The 22,464-nt window shown below is 39.9% G+C and overlaps 1 protein-coding gene across 1 annotated transcript in view; it reads right to left on the bottom strand.

The window, feature by feature from the left end:
* Positions 1-244: 244 nt before the first annotated feature.
* LOC124776805 (nuclear cap-binding protein subunit 2) overlaps positions 245-22,464 on the bottom strand; it is a 50,338-nt gene continuing 28,118 nt past the window's right edge. Inside the window, exons 2-4 of the mRNA XM_047251955.1 lie at positions 8,791-8,972; positions 8,310-8,448; positions 245-576 (exon numbers count right to left, since the gene is read on the bottom strand). Of these exons, the coding sequence (XP_047107911.1) occupies positions 460-576; positions 8,310-8,448; positions 8,791-8,972 (438 nt within the window). The 3' untranslated portion in view covers positions 245-459. The remainder of the gene's footprint in view (positions 577-8,309; positions 8,449-8,790; positions 8,973-22,464) is intronic.

The following is a 22,464-nucleotide window of genomic DNA, read 5'->3' on the forward strand; positions in this document are numbered from 1 at the left end:
ACATTTGCCGAACATAACTGTTTTACAGTGTTTTAAAGCATGACTTGACAAGATACAGTACACAGTAACAATATTTGTTTTTTTATTTGGATAAAGCTGAATTACTGGCATCAGAGTCTACAACACTACACACTTTTTTCTATATGAATCAAATATGAGCTCCACAACAAATGATGAGAAAATCTGGCAATATTTCCTGCCAACTTTTATTTACACTATTTATGAACAGGAAGCACAAAGGAAATAATTTTAGGAAAACAAATGAAATATGTATATTTAAATTATGTTGTACAAAGTAGTCAAAATACTGATGCAAATCTGCTTACAGTAAGAGCACTCAGTGGTCCAGTTAGATCATTTTGTGATGCACCTGAAAGTCCTTTTACATTCTCAGTACACATCACTAAATTCTCACAAAATTATCTTTGTTCCCTACACTTGAACAAGAAATTTCATATTTTACCGCGCAAAAACATTTACATCTTGTACTGGTGTTGACATGGATGTCTTTTGCTGTATTATCTTCCCGTAACCACCACGTCCACCATCATAATCTGTACGGTATTCGTCTCGCACCTGCAGAAAGAAAGGTATAAGAACACTTACAAATTTTCTCAACATAGAAGAAAAATCTATTAACTATTTCCACTGGCTCTCATTCACACCAGTACCGAACAGTTTCCAACACAAGTAACAACAACTACAACTGATTATTAGTTTATGCTTCACTGACCTAGCAGATAGTCACGTATGGATTACAGGGCAAAGACACAATGTCAAAGCCCATATATAACTTTAGGCTGTTAAGCTGAACTGGGTGTCTTCTATAATCTTCTGCAGTACATTAACTATTTCATTATAAAAACAATAAAGAATGTGACACATTAGACACATGTGAGACTACAAATCCAAAGGTCCAGGTTTTGATTCCCAGCTGGCCAAAGGTTTTCCTTTTTCTACTGCCACTTGGAATATTTGACAATGATTTATTAATATGAAAGACACCAAGTCACCCCTGGTTTGCAGCTCACCATAATCTACAGACCACCCTAAAACTAGCTGTGTTAGTTAGTTCAAAGGCCAGCGGAAGGCAAAGGAATACTACTCCAACAGAACTGTACCTAGTAAAACGGTGGAATGCTCAAATCAATCTTCAGGTTGTGGACAACTTTACTTATTAAACAATTGAATGAACCCTGTACTAAAATCCAGTCATGATGTGCAGATGTGTACCATCCTTTACTGAGACATGATGTTGACTAAAATCTGAAAACAGTTTGGACCATAGTTCTGGAATAATAAACTATGGTATCATGACATGAGAACATCAACAAACCTCTGTAATAGGAAACAATCTTCAATCAATTTTAGGACAATCCAGATGAAATGGAACTCTGAATCCAACAGTATGGCTGACTCGAGAAACTTTGAACAATAAAGTGGAACACTGCATAGAGAACACTTGTTCTTAACCAAACAAATGAAAAGTTAATAAAAAAGTGAATACTGAAATGTCAATTACATCAACAACTTTGCACTTGGTTAATATTATGAAACCAAAGCAGAATGAATGCAACATATCTGAGCGAAGCTAAAATGTGCTTAAATACAAGAGGATGTGGCAAATCTCCAGTTTTCAAGGAAAGTACTTCAATTACTATATGCAATATATGATTGTCATATATAAGGTCTTACCTCTGGTATATTTATGCCTACCCATATCCTCTTTTATCAAACGTTTCACTTGTTACATGTTTCTTGTCCCCCTTGAAATATTCAGGGTGGGCAAAAACAAGCTGGTAAGGTCAAACCAGGTTAGGGGATGTCACATGGAGTGGTCACAAAAGTTTCTTGTTGGTTAGCAATGAATTTGCTTTAAAATTTCCATTGCTATCAAATGGGCAGTTTTGAATTTTCATGTCCTGGCATATTAGTTTTACATTATGTCATCAATTATGCTGGCCATTGCATCTCTAACCATTCTGGTAGCTTAACTGGTTGATAACTTACTGATTTCGGAGTTTTTATGCCTACTTCTGTACCAAATAGCCAGTTTCACTAGTTGTGTCAATAATTCATATTCTCAGTAAATATTCTAGTTATTGTTCTCAAATGCTGTAGTGTACCTTGGTTGCAATTTCCTTTCTACTATTCTAGTTTCCATGTGTAGTGCGCTGCTGAGATTTACGCGTGGTTGTTTTGGTTTTAATCATTTTTCCCCCTTAATGCTGTGAACATATATTTAGGTCTCTTATTTATGAGTATTGTTCTTATAGAATTCAAAACCGCCATTTCTTGATCATCTACAAGGTTGGCTCTATCTGTTGTTACTGTAACCTTGCAGTTGGCAATGCTTAAGTAGTCTTTCAAGAAATTAGTATTCTTACACATATAGCAGTTTCTGGTTGTGAGATGACTTTCCTGTCACTTAAAAGCTGAATAACAGCCTTTGCTAATTTGTTATCATTCAGTGTGAGGTGACAAGTGTCAGCAAATAGTTGGGCAGATTGTACATGGTAGCTATTATTCTAGTAATAATGTCCTGCACTTACGTGTCTCATCATGTCATGATTTGGGTGTATTATTCTTGCTTTCTCTTATTTATCTAAAAACTGTAATTGCCTTTTTCTCCAATGTATTTTTTGATTTTAAGTGAACCAGAATTCAGCCAAGTCTGGTTTTTATCAAAGGAAACCACATTTCCTATATACACTGTGTTTTGTCCATTAGAATGAATGGACATTCCATTGTTCATATTCAAGAGCTTTTTGTGCAATAAACCTAATCATGTACCAACATTAATTTGAAATTGTGCTGGTAATTATTCTTTTCATTCATGCATCAGACATTAAAAAATGTTTCCGACACTCAGAACATCTGTGAAATATAGGAGCACATCCCTTCTTACTGTTCTCAAAACCATAATACTGAAAGTCTACTTTAACAGTTTTTCTTTTTAAAGTTACGTGTGTCAAAACTGCACACTGCTGAAAGAGGAACATATTTGAACATTATCAGCAATTTCACTTGCAACAGTTTTAAACAATCACATTCATTTATTTCAGGAGGTACACTGAGAAGTCCAATTAAGTTGTCAGCAATTACTGCCCAGACATTCACCAAAACTCTTTCTGGAGACCATGTTAATGAATGTAATGGTCATTTTCATCTGCCCGCTGGTGATAGTTGTAGGGATTAAATACTGTGCCTTTCTTAAAAATAGTCTCATCCATAAAGATGATAAAGTAGAGGTAATTAATTCTAGGTCAATTCAATGTAAAACAGTAACATTTTTAACTTAACCATCTCAGATTTCTTTCAAATTTTGCACATCCAATGATCCATATGAGAGATGGAAAACTAGCAGTTTTCAGAGGTATAGGACAATTGTCAAGCACGTTACAGGTCTGCAAAGTTAGGAAATTGCATGAAAGTTACATGCATCTGTTTCAGTAGAAATGACTGTGATTATGGTTCTAATCTAGATACAGCAAAGAAACTTGTATAACTGAAAAGCTAATGATGAAAGGCTTACACTGAAATAAAACATGACAAGTTTCTAAGAATTTTCGCACTGAAGGTCACTGACCTTAATCTTTGACCTTCAATATCTCAGAACACTTCATCTTCAAAGTCTTTGAGGGAAAAAATATTTTATTGTTATAAGATTCTACTGTAAACATTGTAAATATCAAGACGGCACACCAAAGGCATCATATCTAAAAATTTATTTTGTCTACATCACTACGATAGTAAAATGCAGTAAGCAATTACATGTCTGGTTTTTCCAGAGCAACAGACAGTAGCAGTCACTATTATTCTGACAAACTGGTGAACATCTTTTTTCCTTCTGTAAAAAGCCAATCAGAGAAACTTTTATTTCAATCAATATTCATTAGTTTGTGTGCAGTGTACATGTGATGTAAAGTAGTGTTCAGTAGCAGTTTGTAAAAAATGGATTTCAAGTCCAAATCGTATTGTTGCAATTTGTGTAAAGATGAAGGTTCTGCAAGTACTAAGAATTTGAGGAGTAGTCAAGAGTGGATGGCAAACGAGTGTACCAATGTACTGCTACATGGAAAAAATTTGCAGCAAATGCAGAAAGCAAATATCGCAAAACCCAGAAGCCCCAGCAGGTGTTGCTTCATCTGTTTTACGTACTTCCAGAAAAAATGTTAAGTGGTGAAGAACCTGCATTGGATCTGGCACTGGATTCTTTAAATACAGGATACCTCAGTGTTGGAGAATACTTATGTGTACAACTGCAAAAAGAAGAGCATGGAAAGGAGGGGGGGGGGGTCGAGAAAGGTAAAACATAGCTCAGCTGAAAGACAAGTTTCACAATACAGACTGCATATGTGACAAAAAAGCACAAAGTTTAATAGTACTTCCAAAGAGCTTGAGTATAAGAAAAACCATGAAAAAATTTTCCTCTTAGACATCAAGGTATGAAGACTGACCGAAACAATTAGTAACAGATCATAGTACATATTAGTGACACTAAATCCAAAGCCAGTTAAGACATTGTGTGGAAAAACCATTCATCATGTGCATGATTTTTACTGTGATCATAAAGCCACATGATACCAGGAAGAAAAGACTATGTACCTGTGGAAGAAAACAGAATTACATTACATAATCAGAAGAAGCTAGTGTTGCACGATCTTAGGAATTGTATACATATTTCAAAGACATGTATCCAGATGTACATAGTGGAGTTTCAAAATTTTGAGAGTTGCAGCCAAAGCACTGTACTCTTGCCTACGCCTTTAACAAAATGCAATCCTACAATTCCAACAAGCTTCTTACAGCTCCTACCACACTCATTTATCTTCCAGCAGGATGAACTCAAAGTAAGCAAATATTTTATTTGTGATTTTGTAGAGAATTATTGCTTCAGCATTCTGGACAAAGTTGAGGGATTTCATTGGAATGATTCTCATGTTACTCTTCATCTACTTGTAGCTGAATTATTCCTTGACCTTTCAGAATGAAGTACAGGTATTTCATTGGAACAATTCTTGGGTTACAATCCAACCGTTTGTAGCTTACTACAGAGGTGCAGACACAATTTAAACACACCATATGTCATATGTGGAAATATCTGTCTTCAGCATGATAAAGTGTGTGTACAGCAATTCTTTCCAGCACAATTTTATCAATTTCTTAGTATGTCACTTTCCAATCCCAAAACGCATTTATTACTTTTAAAATAGATGTGCTGCCCAGTATAAAAACAGAAAGAATTCCATTAGGAAGATACTGATGTTACAGCAGAACAGCCCCCCCCCCCCCCCCCCTCCCCTACAGCACATGACAAAGGACCTTATGATGGGGTTGCAGGGACTGCAATGAGATTAGCCACATTGCCAGCCTGAAGCAACCTCAAGAAACCGGTAATTCATTTTGACACCACAACATTTGCTCCAGTGGTGCAAAGGGAATATTTCTTCATGTGTCTTTGCTTATATATTGGCTACCCATCATGATAAAGAGATCGCCAAATTGAAACAATGTTTCAAGAATACAAGTACAATTCCAGGTAAACCTAGTGTAATTTCTATTAACAAAGGTATGTTGTTGTTGTTGTGGTCTTCAGTCCTGAGACTGGTTTGATGCAGCTCTCCATGCTACTCTATCCTGTGCAAGCTTCTTCATCCCCCAGTACCTACTGCAACCTACATCCTTCTGAATCTGCTTAGTGTATTGATCTCTTGGTCTCCCTCTACGATTTTTACCCTCCACGCTGCCCTCCAATGCTGAATTTGTGATCCCTTGATGCCTCAAAACATGTCCTACCAAGCGATCCCTTCTTCTAGTCAAGTTGTGCCACAAACTTCTCTTCTCCCCAATCCTATTCAATACCTCCTCATTAGTTACGTGATCTACCCACCTTATCTTCAGCATTCTTCTGTAGCACCACATTTCAAAAGCATCTATTCTCTTCTTGTCCAAACTGGTTATCGTCCATGTTTCACTTCCATACATGGCTACACTCCATACAAATACTTTCAGAAACGACTTCCTGACACTTATATCTATACCCGATGTTAACAAATTTCTCTTCTTCGGAAACGATTTCCTTGCCATTGCCAGTCTACATTTTATATCCTCCCTACTTCGACCATCATCAGTTATTTTACTCCCTAAATAGCAAAACTCCTTTACTACTTTAAGTGTCTCATTTCCTAATCTAATCCCCTCAGCATCACCCGATTTAATTTGACTACATTCCATTATCCTCGTTTTGCTTTTGTTGATGTTCATCTTATATCCTCCTTTCAAGACACTGTCCATTCCGTTCAACTGCTCTTCCAAGTCCTTAGCTGTCTCTGACAGAATTACAATGTCAACGGCGAACCTCAAAGTTTTTATTTCTTCTCCATGGATTTTAATGCCTACTCCGAATTTTTCTTTTGTTTCCTTTACTGCTTGCTCAATATACAGATTGAATAACATCGGGGAGAGGCTACAACCCTGTCTCACTCCTTTCCCAACTACTGCTTCCCTTTCAAAGGTATACTAAAACCAATAAACATTATGCTTCTTTAGTGAACAGGAAAGAGTCAATGATTGATTTGGTGAATGAAACACTGTTAGCAGACATACATGGATTTGATGCCTGTGAGTATAACACTCATTGGTGGCTTGCATATGTCTTACAACCTTTAAAGAAACAGATGACAAGCAGGCCTGCTTTTTGCATCCAAACAGACCATGAACATCTCCACCATTTGAATTTTCTGCCAAACCAGACAACTGGGTTATCTGAAAATGTGACATTCTCACAAGACTGGATCCAGACCCACAAACTTGGACATACAATCTGCCTGTATCAGATCTGATGAATATTAACAATATAGTTGGAGACTTGTGAAATGAGGTGCAACCACTTTTTATTGCCTTTTTATTGAAGCTACACTGTAAGTGATTTATAATATCAGTGCAACAATAGGCATAATATTTTTGTAGAACATTACTTGTGGATTGTATTTTTTACTAACTTGTGTTTCATATTTATGTGCTACTCTCCGCATTTTGATAGTGTACTGTTGCTGACAAATTTTTGGGAGTGATACCTTTGGTGTGCCATCTTCATAATCACCCTTTTATAGTAGCATACTGGAGCAGTAAAACTTTTTTTTAATTGAAAGTGGAGAATTTTGAGATACTGAAGGTCAAAAGTTAAGGTCAGTGACCTAGAAAGTGAAAACTTTTAGAAACTCGTCGTGTTGCATATCAATGTAATGTTCTTCACTAGCTTCTCAATGATACAAGTTTCACTGCTGTGTCTGGATTAGAACCAGAATTACAATCATTTCTGTTGATACAGACATGTACATTTCACACAATTTCTAAACTTTGCAGACCTGTAACTTTCTTCACAATTGTCACATACCTCTGTAAATTTGTAGTTTTCCATCTCTTATCTGGATCGTGGATGCATCAAATTTGAAAGAAATCTGAATGAGTCAGGTTAAGTGCTGCATTGAATTGACATGGAATTACCTGTAGGGAAAAGTCACATTGCTGGGATGCTGGCACTGCCTTAGGCATATAAATTGGCTCACCTTAGACAATCTGCTTTCAAAGATTGGACCTTCTGCGCATAGTGACAATGTAAATATTTTCCTTTGTGATATTCAAAGCAAGCAGATGAGTGACAGATGGTTGAAGGAATTTTTCCAAAATGTTCTTCTTCAACTTCCAGAGTCCTCTCCATTCATCCTCATCCTGTATTACCTTTTTAAGAGCAAAAATGCACTTTCTGTTGTTTGTAAATGTTCAGCATACCACCTTCTCATGCCCTCAGTACTTTTCCTCTTGCTCCATAAGCAATGTGAATATCATCCAGATTGTCTGTGATTCTGTTCATGGTGACTACAACATGATACAGCACATGGCAACATGTACAGAGAGAGAGAGAGAGAGAGAGAGAGAGAGAGAGAGAGAGAGAAGACTTAGAGGGGCACACTTAAAGCAGAAATAGGAGATAAAGGTTATGAGATATGGCATGAGGAAGACTTTGGCAGTTGGCGTAACATAATGACAAAGTTCAGATAATAACTAATTCTGGAAACATTACATACAAGGAAGCTTTCTTTTTTTAAATCACAGGCCACCTAAAATTAGCAAAAGCAATAGACATCTTTAAACAACAGATTTAACAACAGATCATGCACATCAATGACAATCCTATACTTATTTCTCCCATATAATCCACTATCACCCTGAAAAAGTGGTAGTTTATGCTGCTTCTTACCGGTAAATATACTAAAAGAAGATTATAGTACCAGTCACTGACTTACCTGCCCTCCAGTCTTTCCTCTACCATACTGACGTCCTTCAACAAAGCCTGCATCCCAATCGGTACGAATGATACGGTCATCAAGGCGTGTACCATTAATGTATCTCATACAACCCTCAGCATCAACACGACAATAGTATCTGAGATTGTCAAGGAAACAGAAATCAAGCTATGTTTACACACAGTACAATATCTGACATGTTACTTGACTGAAGAAAAGCAAAAATGATACGTGGCTCTCGCTTTATTTTATAATTTTGATTAATTCAAAACAAAAATTTGTCAACTGTTATTTTGTTTTCTCACTATTATGACACACAATGTGAACAATCACATACTGTGCTGAAATGTACTTTTTGACCACCGACTGATACAAGAAAAGAAATCAAGACAGCATTACATTCAAACTTCCTCAACAACTATAAATGAAACAATTTGTGTAATGTTTGCAAATGTTTCATACTTGTTACTCAAAAGGATACTCAACGAAACAAAATCCACATGGTGTTTTCTTATACTTGTCAAGACCCATGATAATTCTTTTCACATCCCCACATTTTGAGAATAGCTCATATATTTGTTCTTCAGTGGTGTAGAAAGAAAGATTACCAACATAAAGAGTTGATGATGTCCGTAGAAGTCTTTCCTGCTCACCTCTTGAGCCCTGAAATAAAGACAAGAGGGAATATGTAACACAAAAGATAAAGTAATTAATTTTAACCTCATATAAATATCTAAAACAAGAAAATCTGTTGTCACATATCTAGAAATTAATGTTTAGTTTCATTTCTTTTTACTTAAAGTTTAGAGCTAAACTAAAAAAATCAGCAAAAATAAAGATAAGGAAGTAAAACATGACATACATAAGCATAAACATATTTTTTGCTCGAGTATCACGTCGTTTTTGGAAACCCAGAATCTACTCTGTAGGAATCAACATGGATTCCGGAAACAGTGATCGTGTGAGCCCCAACTTGCTTTATTTGTTCACGAGACCAGAAAATATTAGATACAGGCTCCCAGGTAGATGCTATTTTCCTTGACTTCCGGAAGGCGTACGATACAGTTCCGCACTGTCGCCTGATAAAGTAAGAGCCTACGGAATATCAGACCAGCTGTGTGGCTGGATTGAAGAGTTTTTAGCAAACAGACCACAGCATGTTGTTATCAATGGAGAGACGTCTATAGACATTAAAGTAACCTCTGGCATGCCACAGGGGAGTGTTATGGGACCACTGCTTTTCACAATATATATAAATGACCTAGTAGATAGTGTCAGAAGTTCCATGCGGCTTTTCGCGGATGATGCTGTAGTATACAGAGAAGTTGCAGCATTAGAATATTGTAGCGAAATGCAGGAAGATCTGCAACGGATAGGCACTTGGTGCAGGGAGTGGCAACTGACCCTCAACATAGACAAATGTAATGTATTGCAAATACATAGAAAGAAGGATCATTTTTTGTATGATTATATGATAGCGGAACAAACACTGGTAGCAGTTACTTCTGTAAAATATCTGGGAGTATGCGTGCGGAACGATTTGAAGTGGAATGATCATATAAAATTAATTGTTGGTAAGGCGGGCATCGGTTGAGATTCATTGGGAGAGTCCTTAGAAAATGTAGTCCATCAACAAAGGAGGTGGCTTACAAAACACTCGTTCGACCTATACTTGAGTATTGCTCATCAGTGTGGGATCCGTACCAGATCGGGTTGACGGAGGAGATAGGGAAGATCCAAAGAAGAGTGACACGTTTCATCACAGGGTTATTTGGTAACCGTGATAGCGTTACGGAGATGTTTAGCAAACTCAAGTGGCAGACTCTGCAAGAGAGGCGCTCTGCATCGCTGTGTAGCTTGCTCGCCAGGTTTCGAGAGGGTGCGTTTCTGGATGAGGTATCGAATATATTGCTTCCCCCTACTTATACCTCCCGAGGAGATCACGAATGTAAAATTAGAGAGATTCAAGTGCGCACTGAGGCTTTCAGACAGTCGTTCTTCCCGCGAACCATACGCGACTGGAACAGAAAAGGGAGGTAATGACAGTGGCATGTAAAGTGCCCTCCGCCACACACCGTTGGGTGGCTTGCGGAGTATAAATGTAGATGTAGATGTAAAAGCAAATGTGTAACTCACTGACATGTAAGTGGCATGCAGCTCAGTGTGTCTGTCTGCCTTTCATTTGAGATGGTATAAGTTTGAAAATAACTTTATGTGATGGCACACATTTACAATAACACTGAATAGGTGCTTGCAGTGATACTGCCACAACAGTGTAGCAATTATTGTCAAAAGAAGAGGGGTGACAGATGATGGACACAAGGAAGGAAGGAAGATTGGGTTTAACATCCCATCAATGTCAAGGTCAAAAGAGATATAGTACAAGCTAGTATGGTGTCAAGGATAGGGAAGGAAATTGGTAGTGTCCTTTCAAAGGAAATATCCTGGCATCTGCCTGAAGTGATTTACGGAAATCATGGAAAACCTAAATCTGGATGGCCGGACATGGGTTTGAACTGTCATCCTCCCAAATGGACAGATGATGAGAGCATATGTGAGTGCTACCTTATGAAACCATTCCTTTTTTATCTGGAAACCAATAACTGTAACTGTAGCATACCTGAAGGTAGAAATAATGTATTTCTAGCCATTAAAGTGGCCTTATTTTTACATGCCATCGTATCTCGGTCAAGCTTTTGCTATTTAAAGTTCAGTGAACAGAGTTTATGACATAAAATTCCTTTTTGATTTCAAGCAGCACATACATTCATTCACATTTTTTGTCTTATTCAGCACACCTGTCAACCCATCTTGATATTTTTACAGGTGTTCCAGATCAACACACACTACTGGTATGTCATTGTAGGTCACAAATCTGTTTGAATAAAATAACATGTGACCAAGGCTCTGTGTGGCATTCACAGTTTATTTAAACATCAAGATCACCAGTCTCATTCAAAAGTGACCTTATTTCATAAACACACAACTATGGACCTATTTTTTGCCAGCACCATTATAGAAAGAGTGCACACATGTGAAACCCAATCACAACTGTGATTCAGGATACAGTTGCACTTAGAGGTCATAGGAGAAACATCCAAATGCACCACCTACAGAGAATAGACACAGTCATCTTGATGATGATGATGATGATGATGATGATGAACTTCAATTAACGGGGAAAACCATTACCCATTACCAACATAGCATAGAAATTTTTTCAATAATAATAAGAGTCTTCCCAATAAAATATTTTCTTGTGAATAGTCACAGTTCCTGCTAAACACACAAAATTACCATTTTGGCTGTTCTATAAGTATCTTACACTGTGTAGTTAGTAATGACAAAAATAACCCACACATCCAAATCACCTAAGCCCCCTCCAGCCGGATTTATTTTGAATATATTTACACCAAGACACTAAGCTCATTAAACGTACAGTGAGTTATTGAGTGGTGAATTAAACACATCAAGGCCACACAACACAATTGAGAATGTATACAACTGCAAGGCTCACGAGCATACACACACGGGGGGAAAAAACACCCACACAACACACCAAGTTCTGCAAGTGCCAGTCACTTTTCCACACCCATATAAAAATCACAACATGCTCAGATCACACATCAGCTAATAATGGAGTAGATGTTTCACTAATATGTCTGAAATCTGTGACAGGTCATTCAACAACAGGTGAACCAGTTTTAGAAGTGGCTTGTGTGTCTACCATTTCCAAATCATATAAAATTTTATGGGTGGTTGCATAATGTCTTGGATGGATACGCACAAAGTTTCAGCTCAGTATATCCTTTGGTCACTTCTACAGCTTCTCACAGATATGGGTGCCAACTCTGCATGAACACACGCGCGCGCACACGCACACGCACACGCGCACGCACGCACGCGCATGCGCGCACGCACGCACGCACGCGCACGCACGCACGCACGCACGCACACACACACACACACACAAAAGTACCATCTTCGGGTAACTTTTATAAAAGGCAATCTTAACTTAAAAGCCCTGTCTTTATATACCAAAATAATTTTTTGTGCTGAATAAGAATATATTAATGATTAGTTTTTTTAATTCATCTGGTGACAGGTGTACCACTTCAAAAACTGCAGAAAATTTAGTATGCAAGTTGAATTACTAATTTTTAACCAGCCATAAATCACAATTTTATGGATGGATTTTGTATAATCATCTGTTCTGTCAAAGCACAAGGGGTGATCATAAGGTAATGAGAGTTTCTGATTTTCTTAAGGGATCTTTATTTATTCATCAACATCAACTTTCTGCCCTTCAAAGCAAGCCCCCTCACGTATAAAACACTTGTGCCAGTGCTTTTTCCAATCTTTAAAGCACTTCTGGAACTCAAATTCCGCTATGGTGTTAGCTGCTTCAGTGATCCTGTTTTTATCTCATCAGTGGTGACAAAATGACATCCTTTCATAGTTTTCTTCAGCCCTAAGAACAGAAATAAGCCATAGTGGGACATGTCAGTGAATTCGGTGGGCTGAGGCAACATAACGGTTTTGTTTTCCCCAAAATATCATGTACAAACATTGAGGTGTGAGAGGGAGCACTATCGAGAAGCAATTTCCATGAAAGAGATTGGTACAATTCTAACCATTTTCTGCAGATTGCTTCATGTCAATGATGCATAACTCCCGGGTAAAATTCCTTATGGACCATATGACCATAAGGCAGGAACCCACAATACATTATCCCATTGTAATCAAAGAAATTAGTGACAAGAACCTTCATATGTGATCGAACTTGTCAATTTTTTCTCAGTCTTGATTTTTCTGGCAACGTGCCTCGGAGTGCCTCAGTTTCAACATCATTCCCATGTACCCGTGTTTCTTCTTTAGAAGTTCTGGATTGTTGACGACTTTATTCAAGATTCCTGAGCAAAGCATACAATTTTGGAACTAACTTTGCTGCTACACATTTTATGCAAAAAAATGCTGGCTTGAGCCAAAGGACATGCCAACTTAATTAACAACACCCTCTGGTGGTGATTTCATAGATTCACTTTCTTTACTTTTCCACATCGTCATCAGTAATTGATGTGCTAGGACATTCAGATTGGTCGTCATCTTCAAACACCTTCTCATCCCTCTTTGAAACATTTTTTTGTCTTACTCATAGCAGATTTGCAAAAGCTATAGTCAACAGTCTGAATGCACTGCAGCACTTTATTGCATTTTTCAAGCAAAATTTAATGCAAATTCTTCGATCTATCTTTTCTCAAAGTAAAAATTTGCCTATCACTCAAAAGCACATATAACCTTTTTGACTGTCAACAATAAACTAAATATTCAAAGCAGCTGTGAATGCAAACATACGTCAGGAACATATGTATGATCAAGATTTTAAAAAAATTGAAAATCAGATGTATAAAGCATGTGAAATTAAAAAATTTCCATAACTTTTTGATCACACCTCATATATGCCCCTGCAAAATTGATGAAAACCTCTTGGGAAATCAAATTCCAGTTGTACATTTTTTAATCTTTTTTATACTCTAAAATGAGTATTCTTTAAACTTTAGGCAGTATATAGTTTAATTTCAGACCCATGTCTGCTTGTGGGTGAAAATATCACTCAAAGATACTAGTTTCCATACTCAAAGTTATTACTTTCCATACACAAGGAAGGAAGATTAAGGTTTAATGTCTCTTCAGACACTGAAGTCATTACAGATGAAGAACATGCTCAGAATGCTTCAAGGGCAGGGTACAAAATTGTCCATGCTCTTCTGAAGGAACCATCCTGGCATTTGCCTGGATTGACTTAGGGAAATTATGGAAACCTGGATGGCCAGATGCAGATTTGTACTACTGTCCTCCTGAAAGCAAGTCCAGTATGCTAATTAGTGCATCACCTCATTTGGCTTTTGAGACAATGTATAAGCCAATATGTGACATTAACAAATAAAAAGAAAGAAAAATCAGGTAGATCTGCTTCTACGTCCATAAAAACATCAAGCAATAAAACAAATGAAAATCCTTGCCAACTTATGGCTGAAATTACCCCAAAAGTTTTGTAAATTACTAAACTCTTTTTGCAATATCATTAAATTGTTAAAATATTGCCGAAATGTTTTTATACCGCCATTGGGGAAAGCTTTATGACTAAACTTATTTGTTTTCTTTCTCGTTTTGTGAAATGTACCAAGAACTTCCTGGTACTTGTTTCCTCCGGTGCTCAAGTTGGCACTGGCTGTCCTAAGACTGCATCATTTTACTATATTAAGAGTTAGCTAAAGCCACCAAAACAAATGTCATTGTTGGACAAATTACTTTTAAAACTCAGATCTGGACTTGACTCTAGAGAATGTGACCAAATTTAGGCATAATGCCGGCTTCTGATAAAATTTCAGTTTCTGTACCTGGTGTAATCCATTTGGGGAAAACAAACATAATGTAAAGGAGAATTCATAGCCAACTGACATTTCTCGTGTTGACAAGTTGAAACTGTTAACTAATACTGCTTTCACGTCTGGCTGGAAACTTTGCCCCAAATGCAGGCAAAAATTGATCATAAACAACGACAGTCTCAGGATGAGTAACAATCAATGTCTACTGATTGCGTGGATTTAGTTGATGCTTGCTACACAGTGATTACTCCACTAGCATCTCCTGGACATTTGCCTTTAAATCTTCAATGAATTAGCAGACTGACACCAAGGCTACAGCACCAGCTGCTGATGTGAGTTCCTTCACTGATGTTGTGGGAACCCAAATGATGAGGCAATATCAGAAATTTAAGGATACGGGCATTTTAGTTGTTTAATTTCTCATGGCTGGGGTTCACAGTCCTGTAGAATCTCTTAAAGGACATTATATTCACCACTGACTGTAGAAATTATTTATTTCACAACTTCAGTTTTCAGCTTTGGGTCATTTTCAATTGGTACTATAAAAGATACAAAAATTAACACAAAAGTGTATATAAAGAACTGCACAAACATGTCACGTGGACAGCAGAATCTCACAAAAATTATGAAAATAATACATCACTTACATTTTGCTTCAGCACATGTCAGACTGTACATACATTCTGTGCTTCATTTTTTCATTCTTTTAGCTTTAGCAGTAAGACTTGAAAATGGTGAATATGACATCCTTTAAAATTTTTTAATTGTCGTCTTCTTTTTCTTCTTCTTCTTCTTCTTCAGTCCAAATACTGGTTTGATGCAGCTCTCCATGCTACTCAATCCAGAGCAAGCCTTTTCACCTCCGGATAAACACTGGAACTTATATCCTTCTAAATCTGCTTACTGTGTGCATCTCTTCATCTCCATCTACAATTTTTACTCCCTCACATTTCCTTGAAATGCAGAATTGGTGAACCTTTGATGTCCCTGGTGATCTAATCTGGTTGTGTCACAAACTTCTCTTCTCCCCAATCCTATTCAATACCTCCTCATTAGTTATATGACCTATCCATCTAATCTTCAGCATTCTTCTGTAGCACCACATTTCGAAAGCTTCTATTCTCTTCTTGTCTAAACTGTTTATATCCATGTTTCACTTCCATAGATGGCTACGCTCCACACAAATACTTTCAGAAAGGTCCTCCTGACTCTATATTAACAAATTTCTCTTCTTCCGAAACGCTTTTCTTGCCATTGCCAGTCTACATTTTATATCCTCCCTACTTAGACCATCATCAGTTATTTTGCTACCCAAATAGCAAAAATCATCTACTACTTTGTCTCATTTTGTAATATAATTCCCTCAGCATCGCCTGGTTTAATTTGACTGCATTCTATTATTCTCATTTTGCTTTCGTTGATGTTCATCTTTTATTCTCCTTTCAAGGCAATGTCCATTCCGATCAACTGCTCTTCCAAGTCCTTTGCTGCCTCTGACAGAATTACAATGTCATTGGCAAACCTCAAAGTTTTTATTTCTTCTCCCTGGACTATAATTACTACTCCAAATTTTTCTTTTCTTTCCTTCAGTGCTTGCTCAATAACTGGGATAGGCTACAACTCTGTCTCACTCCCTTCTCAACCACTACTTCCCTTTCATACCCCTCGACTATTATAACTGCAATCTGGTTTCTGTACAGACTGTAAATAGCCCTTTGCTCCCTGTATTTTATCCCTGCCACCTTCTGAATTTGAGAGTATTCCACTCAACATTGTCAAAAGCTTTCTCTAAGTCTACAAATGCTATAAACACAGGTCACCTTCCCTTAACCAATCTTCTAAGATAAGTCACTGATTTTCCCCAATGCCAGCTTCTACCAGTTTCTGTAAAAAGGCCAACTTCTACCAGTTTCTCTAAAAAGTTCGTGTTAGTACTTTGCAACTATGACTTATTAGACAGATAATTCAGTAACATTCACATCTGTCAGCACCTGCTATCATTGTAATTATTATACTGTTCTTGAAGTATGTGAGGTAGTCGCCTATCTCATATACACTGAAGAGCCAAAGGAACTTGTACACCTGCCTAATATCGTGTACGGCTCCCGCGAGCATGCAGGAGTGCTGCAACATAACATGGCATGGACTCTACTAATGTCTGAAGTTGTGCTGGAGGGAACTGACACCATGAATCCTGCCGAGCTGCCCATAAATCCAGAAGAGTATGAGGGGTTGGAGATATCTTCTGAATAGCAAGTTGCACAGCATCCCAAGTATGCTCAATAATGTTCATGTCTGGAGAATTTAGTGGCCATCGGAAGGGTTTAAACTCAAAATAGTTTTCATGGAGCCACTCTGTAGCAATTCTGGACGTGTTGGTGTCGCATTGTCCTGGTGGAATTGCCCAAGTCTGTCGGAACGCACAATAGACATGAATGGATGCACGTGATTAGAAAGGATGCTTACATATGTGTCATCTGTCAGTCATATCTAAATATATCAGGGGCCCCATTTTACTCCAACTGCACACACTTCACACAATTACAGAGCCTCCACCAGTCTTGAACAGTCCCTGCTGACATTTAGGGTCCACGTATTCACGAGGTTGTCACCATATGCGTACACGTCCATCTGCTCGATACAATTTGAAATGAGACTCGTCTGACCAGGAAACATGTTTCCAGTTATCAGAAGTCCAATGTCAATGTTGACGGGCCCAGATGAGGCATAAAGCTTTGTGTCTTGCAGTCATCAAGGGTACACAAGTGGGCCTTCAGCTCCAAAAGCTTATATTGACGGTGCTTCATTACATGGTTTGTACACTGACACTTGTTGAAGGCCCAGTACCGAAATCAGCAGCCATTTGCAGATGGGTTGCACTTCTGTCATGTTGAATGATTCTCTTCAGTCATTGGTTGCATTCTTAGCGGATCTTCCTCCGGCCGCAGCAATGTCGATTTGTTGTTTTACCATATTCCTGATATTAACGGCACACTCATGAAATGGCCATGCTGGAAAATCCCAACTTCACTGCTACTTCTGAGATGCTGTATTCCACCGCTTGTGAGCTGACTATAACACCACGTTCAGACTCACTCAAATCTTGATAACCTGCCATTGTAGCAGCAGTAGTTCTGATGGAATGTCGTCTACTCCTGGGGCCTTGTTTCAACATCAGTCTTTCTGTGCTCTGTCAAATTCTTCTCGTAGTATCATATGTCTCATCACATCTCAACTATGCCCTCTTCCATTTCTGTAACAGTGCCCGAGTTCAGATCCTCTATATACTCCTCACACCTTTCAGCTTTCCCTTCTTTGCTTAGGACTGGTTTTCCATCTGAGCTCTTGATATTCATACAGCTATTTCTCTTTTCTTTAATTTTCCTGTAAGCAACATCAATTAAATTCAATATCTACTGTGTTATCCACAGATTTCTACTATGTCTTGTCTTTTTACCTATTTGACCTTCTGCTGCCTTCACTATTTCATCTCTCACTGCTACCAGTCTGTTTTCTACTGTATGGGAAGTTCTAGCTGAAAATTAGGAATTATATAGGAATAAAGGCGACAACTCACTGACAGGCAGAAGCACTGTGTCATCAATAGGCACACAAACAAAGGTACAGAGCTTGGTTCTTTCAGAATGCACTTCCTTTTTCTAGCTGTAGGAAAAACACACCCATACTTTTCTACCCTACCTACCCCATTAAGGGATTTAATATTCCATGCTTTCATCCATAGAACACCAGTTTTGTATGTCTTGACGACATCCTGATGAATAGTCCCCACCTGGAGATCCGAATGGGGGACTATTTTACGTCCAGAATATTTTACACACAAGAATGCATTCATCATTTAACCATTGGTAGAGCTGCATGCCCTTGGAAAAAAATATGGCTGCAGATTACCCTTGTTTTCTGCCATTCACAGACCTAGCACAGCAAATCCATTTTAGTTGATGTTACAAGGCCTGATCAGTCAATAACCCACTCTAGGCACTGCAGCTACTGAAAAGGCTGCTGCTCTTTTTCAGGAACCACAGGTTAGTCTGGCCTCTCCACAGATACCCCTTCATTGTGGTTTCACCTACTGTACAGCTAACTGTATCACTGAGGCTGCGTGCAAGCCACCCCATCAGTGGCTGGTCCACGGTTCATGGTTAAGATATCCTAACGCAAAGTTAATACAACATCAACTGATATGTGAATACACAATGTTAACTATGAAATGAAATATCACTATGTTTACATTGTAGTCACCTTTTACAAATCTCAATTAATGAACTAAAAATTAAATTGCATTATTCAAATCATTCAAAGACAGTTCGAATATTGACCCTGGTCCTAGCAGCTGGAGTTTACAACAAACAGCAAATTAATTAAGTGTTTCTGCGAGAATGGTGAAGTACTCAACAAAGCTTAAGATGGGGGCCAGCATCTTGAAAAGTACCTGCAAAATGGATGGGAAAAAAAAGACTAGAATCAATGATAAGATCAAATAGAAAATACTCAGGATCTTTGAAGATGAATCTTTACATTGGTTGTGGTCCAACAAAAATTATGACCTAGCAGTAAGAGAAGATGGTGAAAATTTCATAAGCAGAAATACCTAATAGTTTGTAACCTGAAAGAAATGTTCAGAGCCTATTGTGAGAAACAAGGCAGTGAAATGGGCATCTCATAATTTTGTGAACTGAGACCAAGGTGGCGTATTACAGTGAGTACTGCTGGTATGTGCTCAGTTTGTGTCAGCACATCAAAATGCTAAACAGAAACACTTGTCAAGGAAGGTGACTACAAGGAACTAATCAAGAAAACTGTGTGCTGCTTGGAATAAAAAGACTGCATGCTGCACTAATATGTACCATGTCTTAGACAACCTGGAAGCTCATTTGGTAGATGTTTTCATAGAATACGGTCCAAAAGAAATGATACAATAGGAACAGTGGGTTCATACTGATAAGGATACACTAGATACACATCATGCAACTGTAGAAGAGTTTATAGAGGTACTGGTTCTAAGAATTCATTGCCTGACAAGCCACAATTTCGTTTCAAAACCCCGAAGTTCATATCTGAGAGCATCTAAAAGAAAATCTGCCAATTGCTTAAGGTGCTCTCAGGAATGATAATCCAAAGGCTTGCAGTTGGGGGTAAGTGCAGGACATGGAACTGCTCCTCCTCTACCTACCCATATGTTGTGGCAGATACCAGGTAGTGCATCTTGAACAGCTACACTGAAATGTGCTGGAGCTCCATCATGCATAAATCACATGATTCTACTTATTTGCAGAGTCATCACCTAGTGTTGCTGGAAGGTATTCAAAATTAAGTCTTCATACACCGCATCCCCCCCCCCCCCCCCCAATGAACCATGGACCTTGCCGTTGGTGGGGAGGCTTCCATGCTTCAGCAATACAGTTGAGTTGAGTTGTTGGGATGTTTAAGGGGGACTAAACAGCTAAGGTCATCAGTCCCCCATTCCAAAAACAGGCGAGACAGAAATGCACGACGCAGGTAAAACCCCAAGGGGAAGGAGACTCCCCCCCCCCAGGCCCTAAAAGAACACAAATGTGGTAACGAACACAACAGACACGAAGACACCAGACAAAAGGAAACAGAACAAAAGAAGTTGACCGGAGACTGGTTGACTGACCACGACAAGAAAAAAGGGAAAGAGTCAACCAACCGACTACACACTAAAATCTGCAACCAAATATGAGAGACTCGAGGACAAGAGACACACAAAGGGAAAGGTGCAGGACCACTCTAAATGGAACCATAAAAAGGACTAGCATGGATAAAATGTAAAACACTGTCAGCCATGGAGGCATCGTCGCATAAAATCAAAGGCAAGGTGCCCGGGAGATTAAAAGACTGCTGAAGGGTGCGCAGTCAGGGACACTCCAATAAAACGTGGGCGACCGTCAGCCGGGACCCACACCGACACAGGGGGGGATCCTCCTGATGCAAAAGATGGCCGTGCGTCAGGTATGTATGGCCGATGCGGAGCCGACACAAGATAACAGACTCCCTGCGAGAAGACCGCAGGGAGGAGCGCCACACATCGGTCGTCTCCTTGACAGCCCGCAGTTTATTCAGGGCTGTCATGCCACGCCACTCAACAGACCACACCCCAAGCACCTTACGGTGCAACACCAGCTGCAGGTCGCGAGCTGTGAGGCTGATCTCCAAAGCTGGGGCGTCGATCGCCCCTTTGGCCAGCCTGTCAACACGTTCGTTCCCCGGGATGCCAACATGACCTGGCGTCCAAACCAAGACCACCGAACGACCAGAACGGGCAATGGCGGAAACAGACTCCTGAATAGAGGACACCAGAGGAGAAGAGGGATAGCAGCGGTCGATGGCCTAAAGGCTGCTCAGGGAGTCACTGCAGATGACGATGGACCTACCTGAGCAGAAACGCATATGCTCAAGAGCGCGCGAGATGGCCACCAGCTCTGCAGTAAAAATACTGCAGCCAGCCGGCAAGGAGCGTTGCTCAACATGGGCAGCGTGAGCAAAAGTGTAGGCAGTGCGACCATCAACCAGGGAACCATCAGTGTAGACAGGCTCACAGCCCGGAAATGATTCGAGGAGCGCAAGAAAACGGCGACGGAGGGCCACAGGCGGAACCGAGTCCTTAGGTCCCTGTGCCAAATCCAGACGGACGGACGGCCAGGACAAACACCAGGGAGGCGTAGGTGTACGGACCCGGAAGGGAGGCAGAAGAGGGAATGACCCCAGTTCTGACAGCAGGGACTGGACACGGACAGCTACGGAAAGCCCAGACCTAGGTCGCCGTTCGGGCAGATGGAGGACCATGGCAGGGAAAAGCAGGCGACGATTGGGATGGTCTGGCGAGCAATGCACGTGGACAGCATAGTCGGCGAGCAGACGATGGCGGCAAATCCGCAGCGGGGGAACCCCGGCCTCCACCAGTAGACTATCCACGGGGCTGGTGCGAAAAGCGCCAGTTGCAAGCCGAACCCCACAGTGGTGTATGGGGTCTAACAACTTCAACACTGAGGGTGACGCAGACCCATAGGCCAGGCTCTCATAATCAAGCTGGGACTGCACAAGGGCTCTGTACAATCGCAGCAGCGTGCAGCAATCTGCACCCCAAGACGTGTGGCTAAGGCAGTGGAGGGCGTTGAGGCGCCGCCAGCATTTTTGCTTCAGCTGAGTAACATGAGGAACCCATGTGAGCCGGGCATCAAACACGAGTCCCAAGAAGCGGCAAGTGTCCACCACTTCAAGCAGGTGGCCATCGAGGTAAAGTTCAGGATGAGGGTGGACCGTCCGACGCCTGCAGAAGTGCATAACTCGAGTCTTGGGTGCAGAGAACTGAAAACCATGAGTCAGAGCCCATGATGCTGCCTTGCGAACGGCGACTTGCAGCCTGCGGTCGGCGACTCCCGTAGTCGTGGAGTTAAATGAGATGCAGAAGTCGTCGGCATACAAAGAAGGAGACACCGACGACCCCACTGCTGCAGCCAGACCATTAATGGCCACTAGAAATAAGGAGACACTCAACACTGAGCCCTGTGGGACCCCATTTTCCTGTATATAAGATGAACTAGAGGTGGCACCGACTTGCACCCGGAAAGAGTGGCGCAATAAAAAGCTTTGAAGAAAAGCCGGGAGCCGACCACGAAGACCCCACTCATGCAATGTGGCGAGGATGTGATGCCTCCATGTGGTGTCATACGCCTTCCGCAGATCGAAAAATACAGCAACGAGATGCTGACGTCGGGCAAAGGCCG

Source organism: Schistocerca piceifrons, chromosome 2, assembly GCF_021461385.2.
Source record: "Schistocerca piceifrons isolate TAMUIC-IGC-003096 chromosome 2, iqSchPice1.1, whole genome shotgun sequence".
NCBI lineage: Eukaryota > Metazoa > Arthropoda > Insecta > Orthoptera > Acrididae > Schistocerca > Schistocerca piceifrons.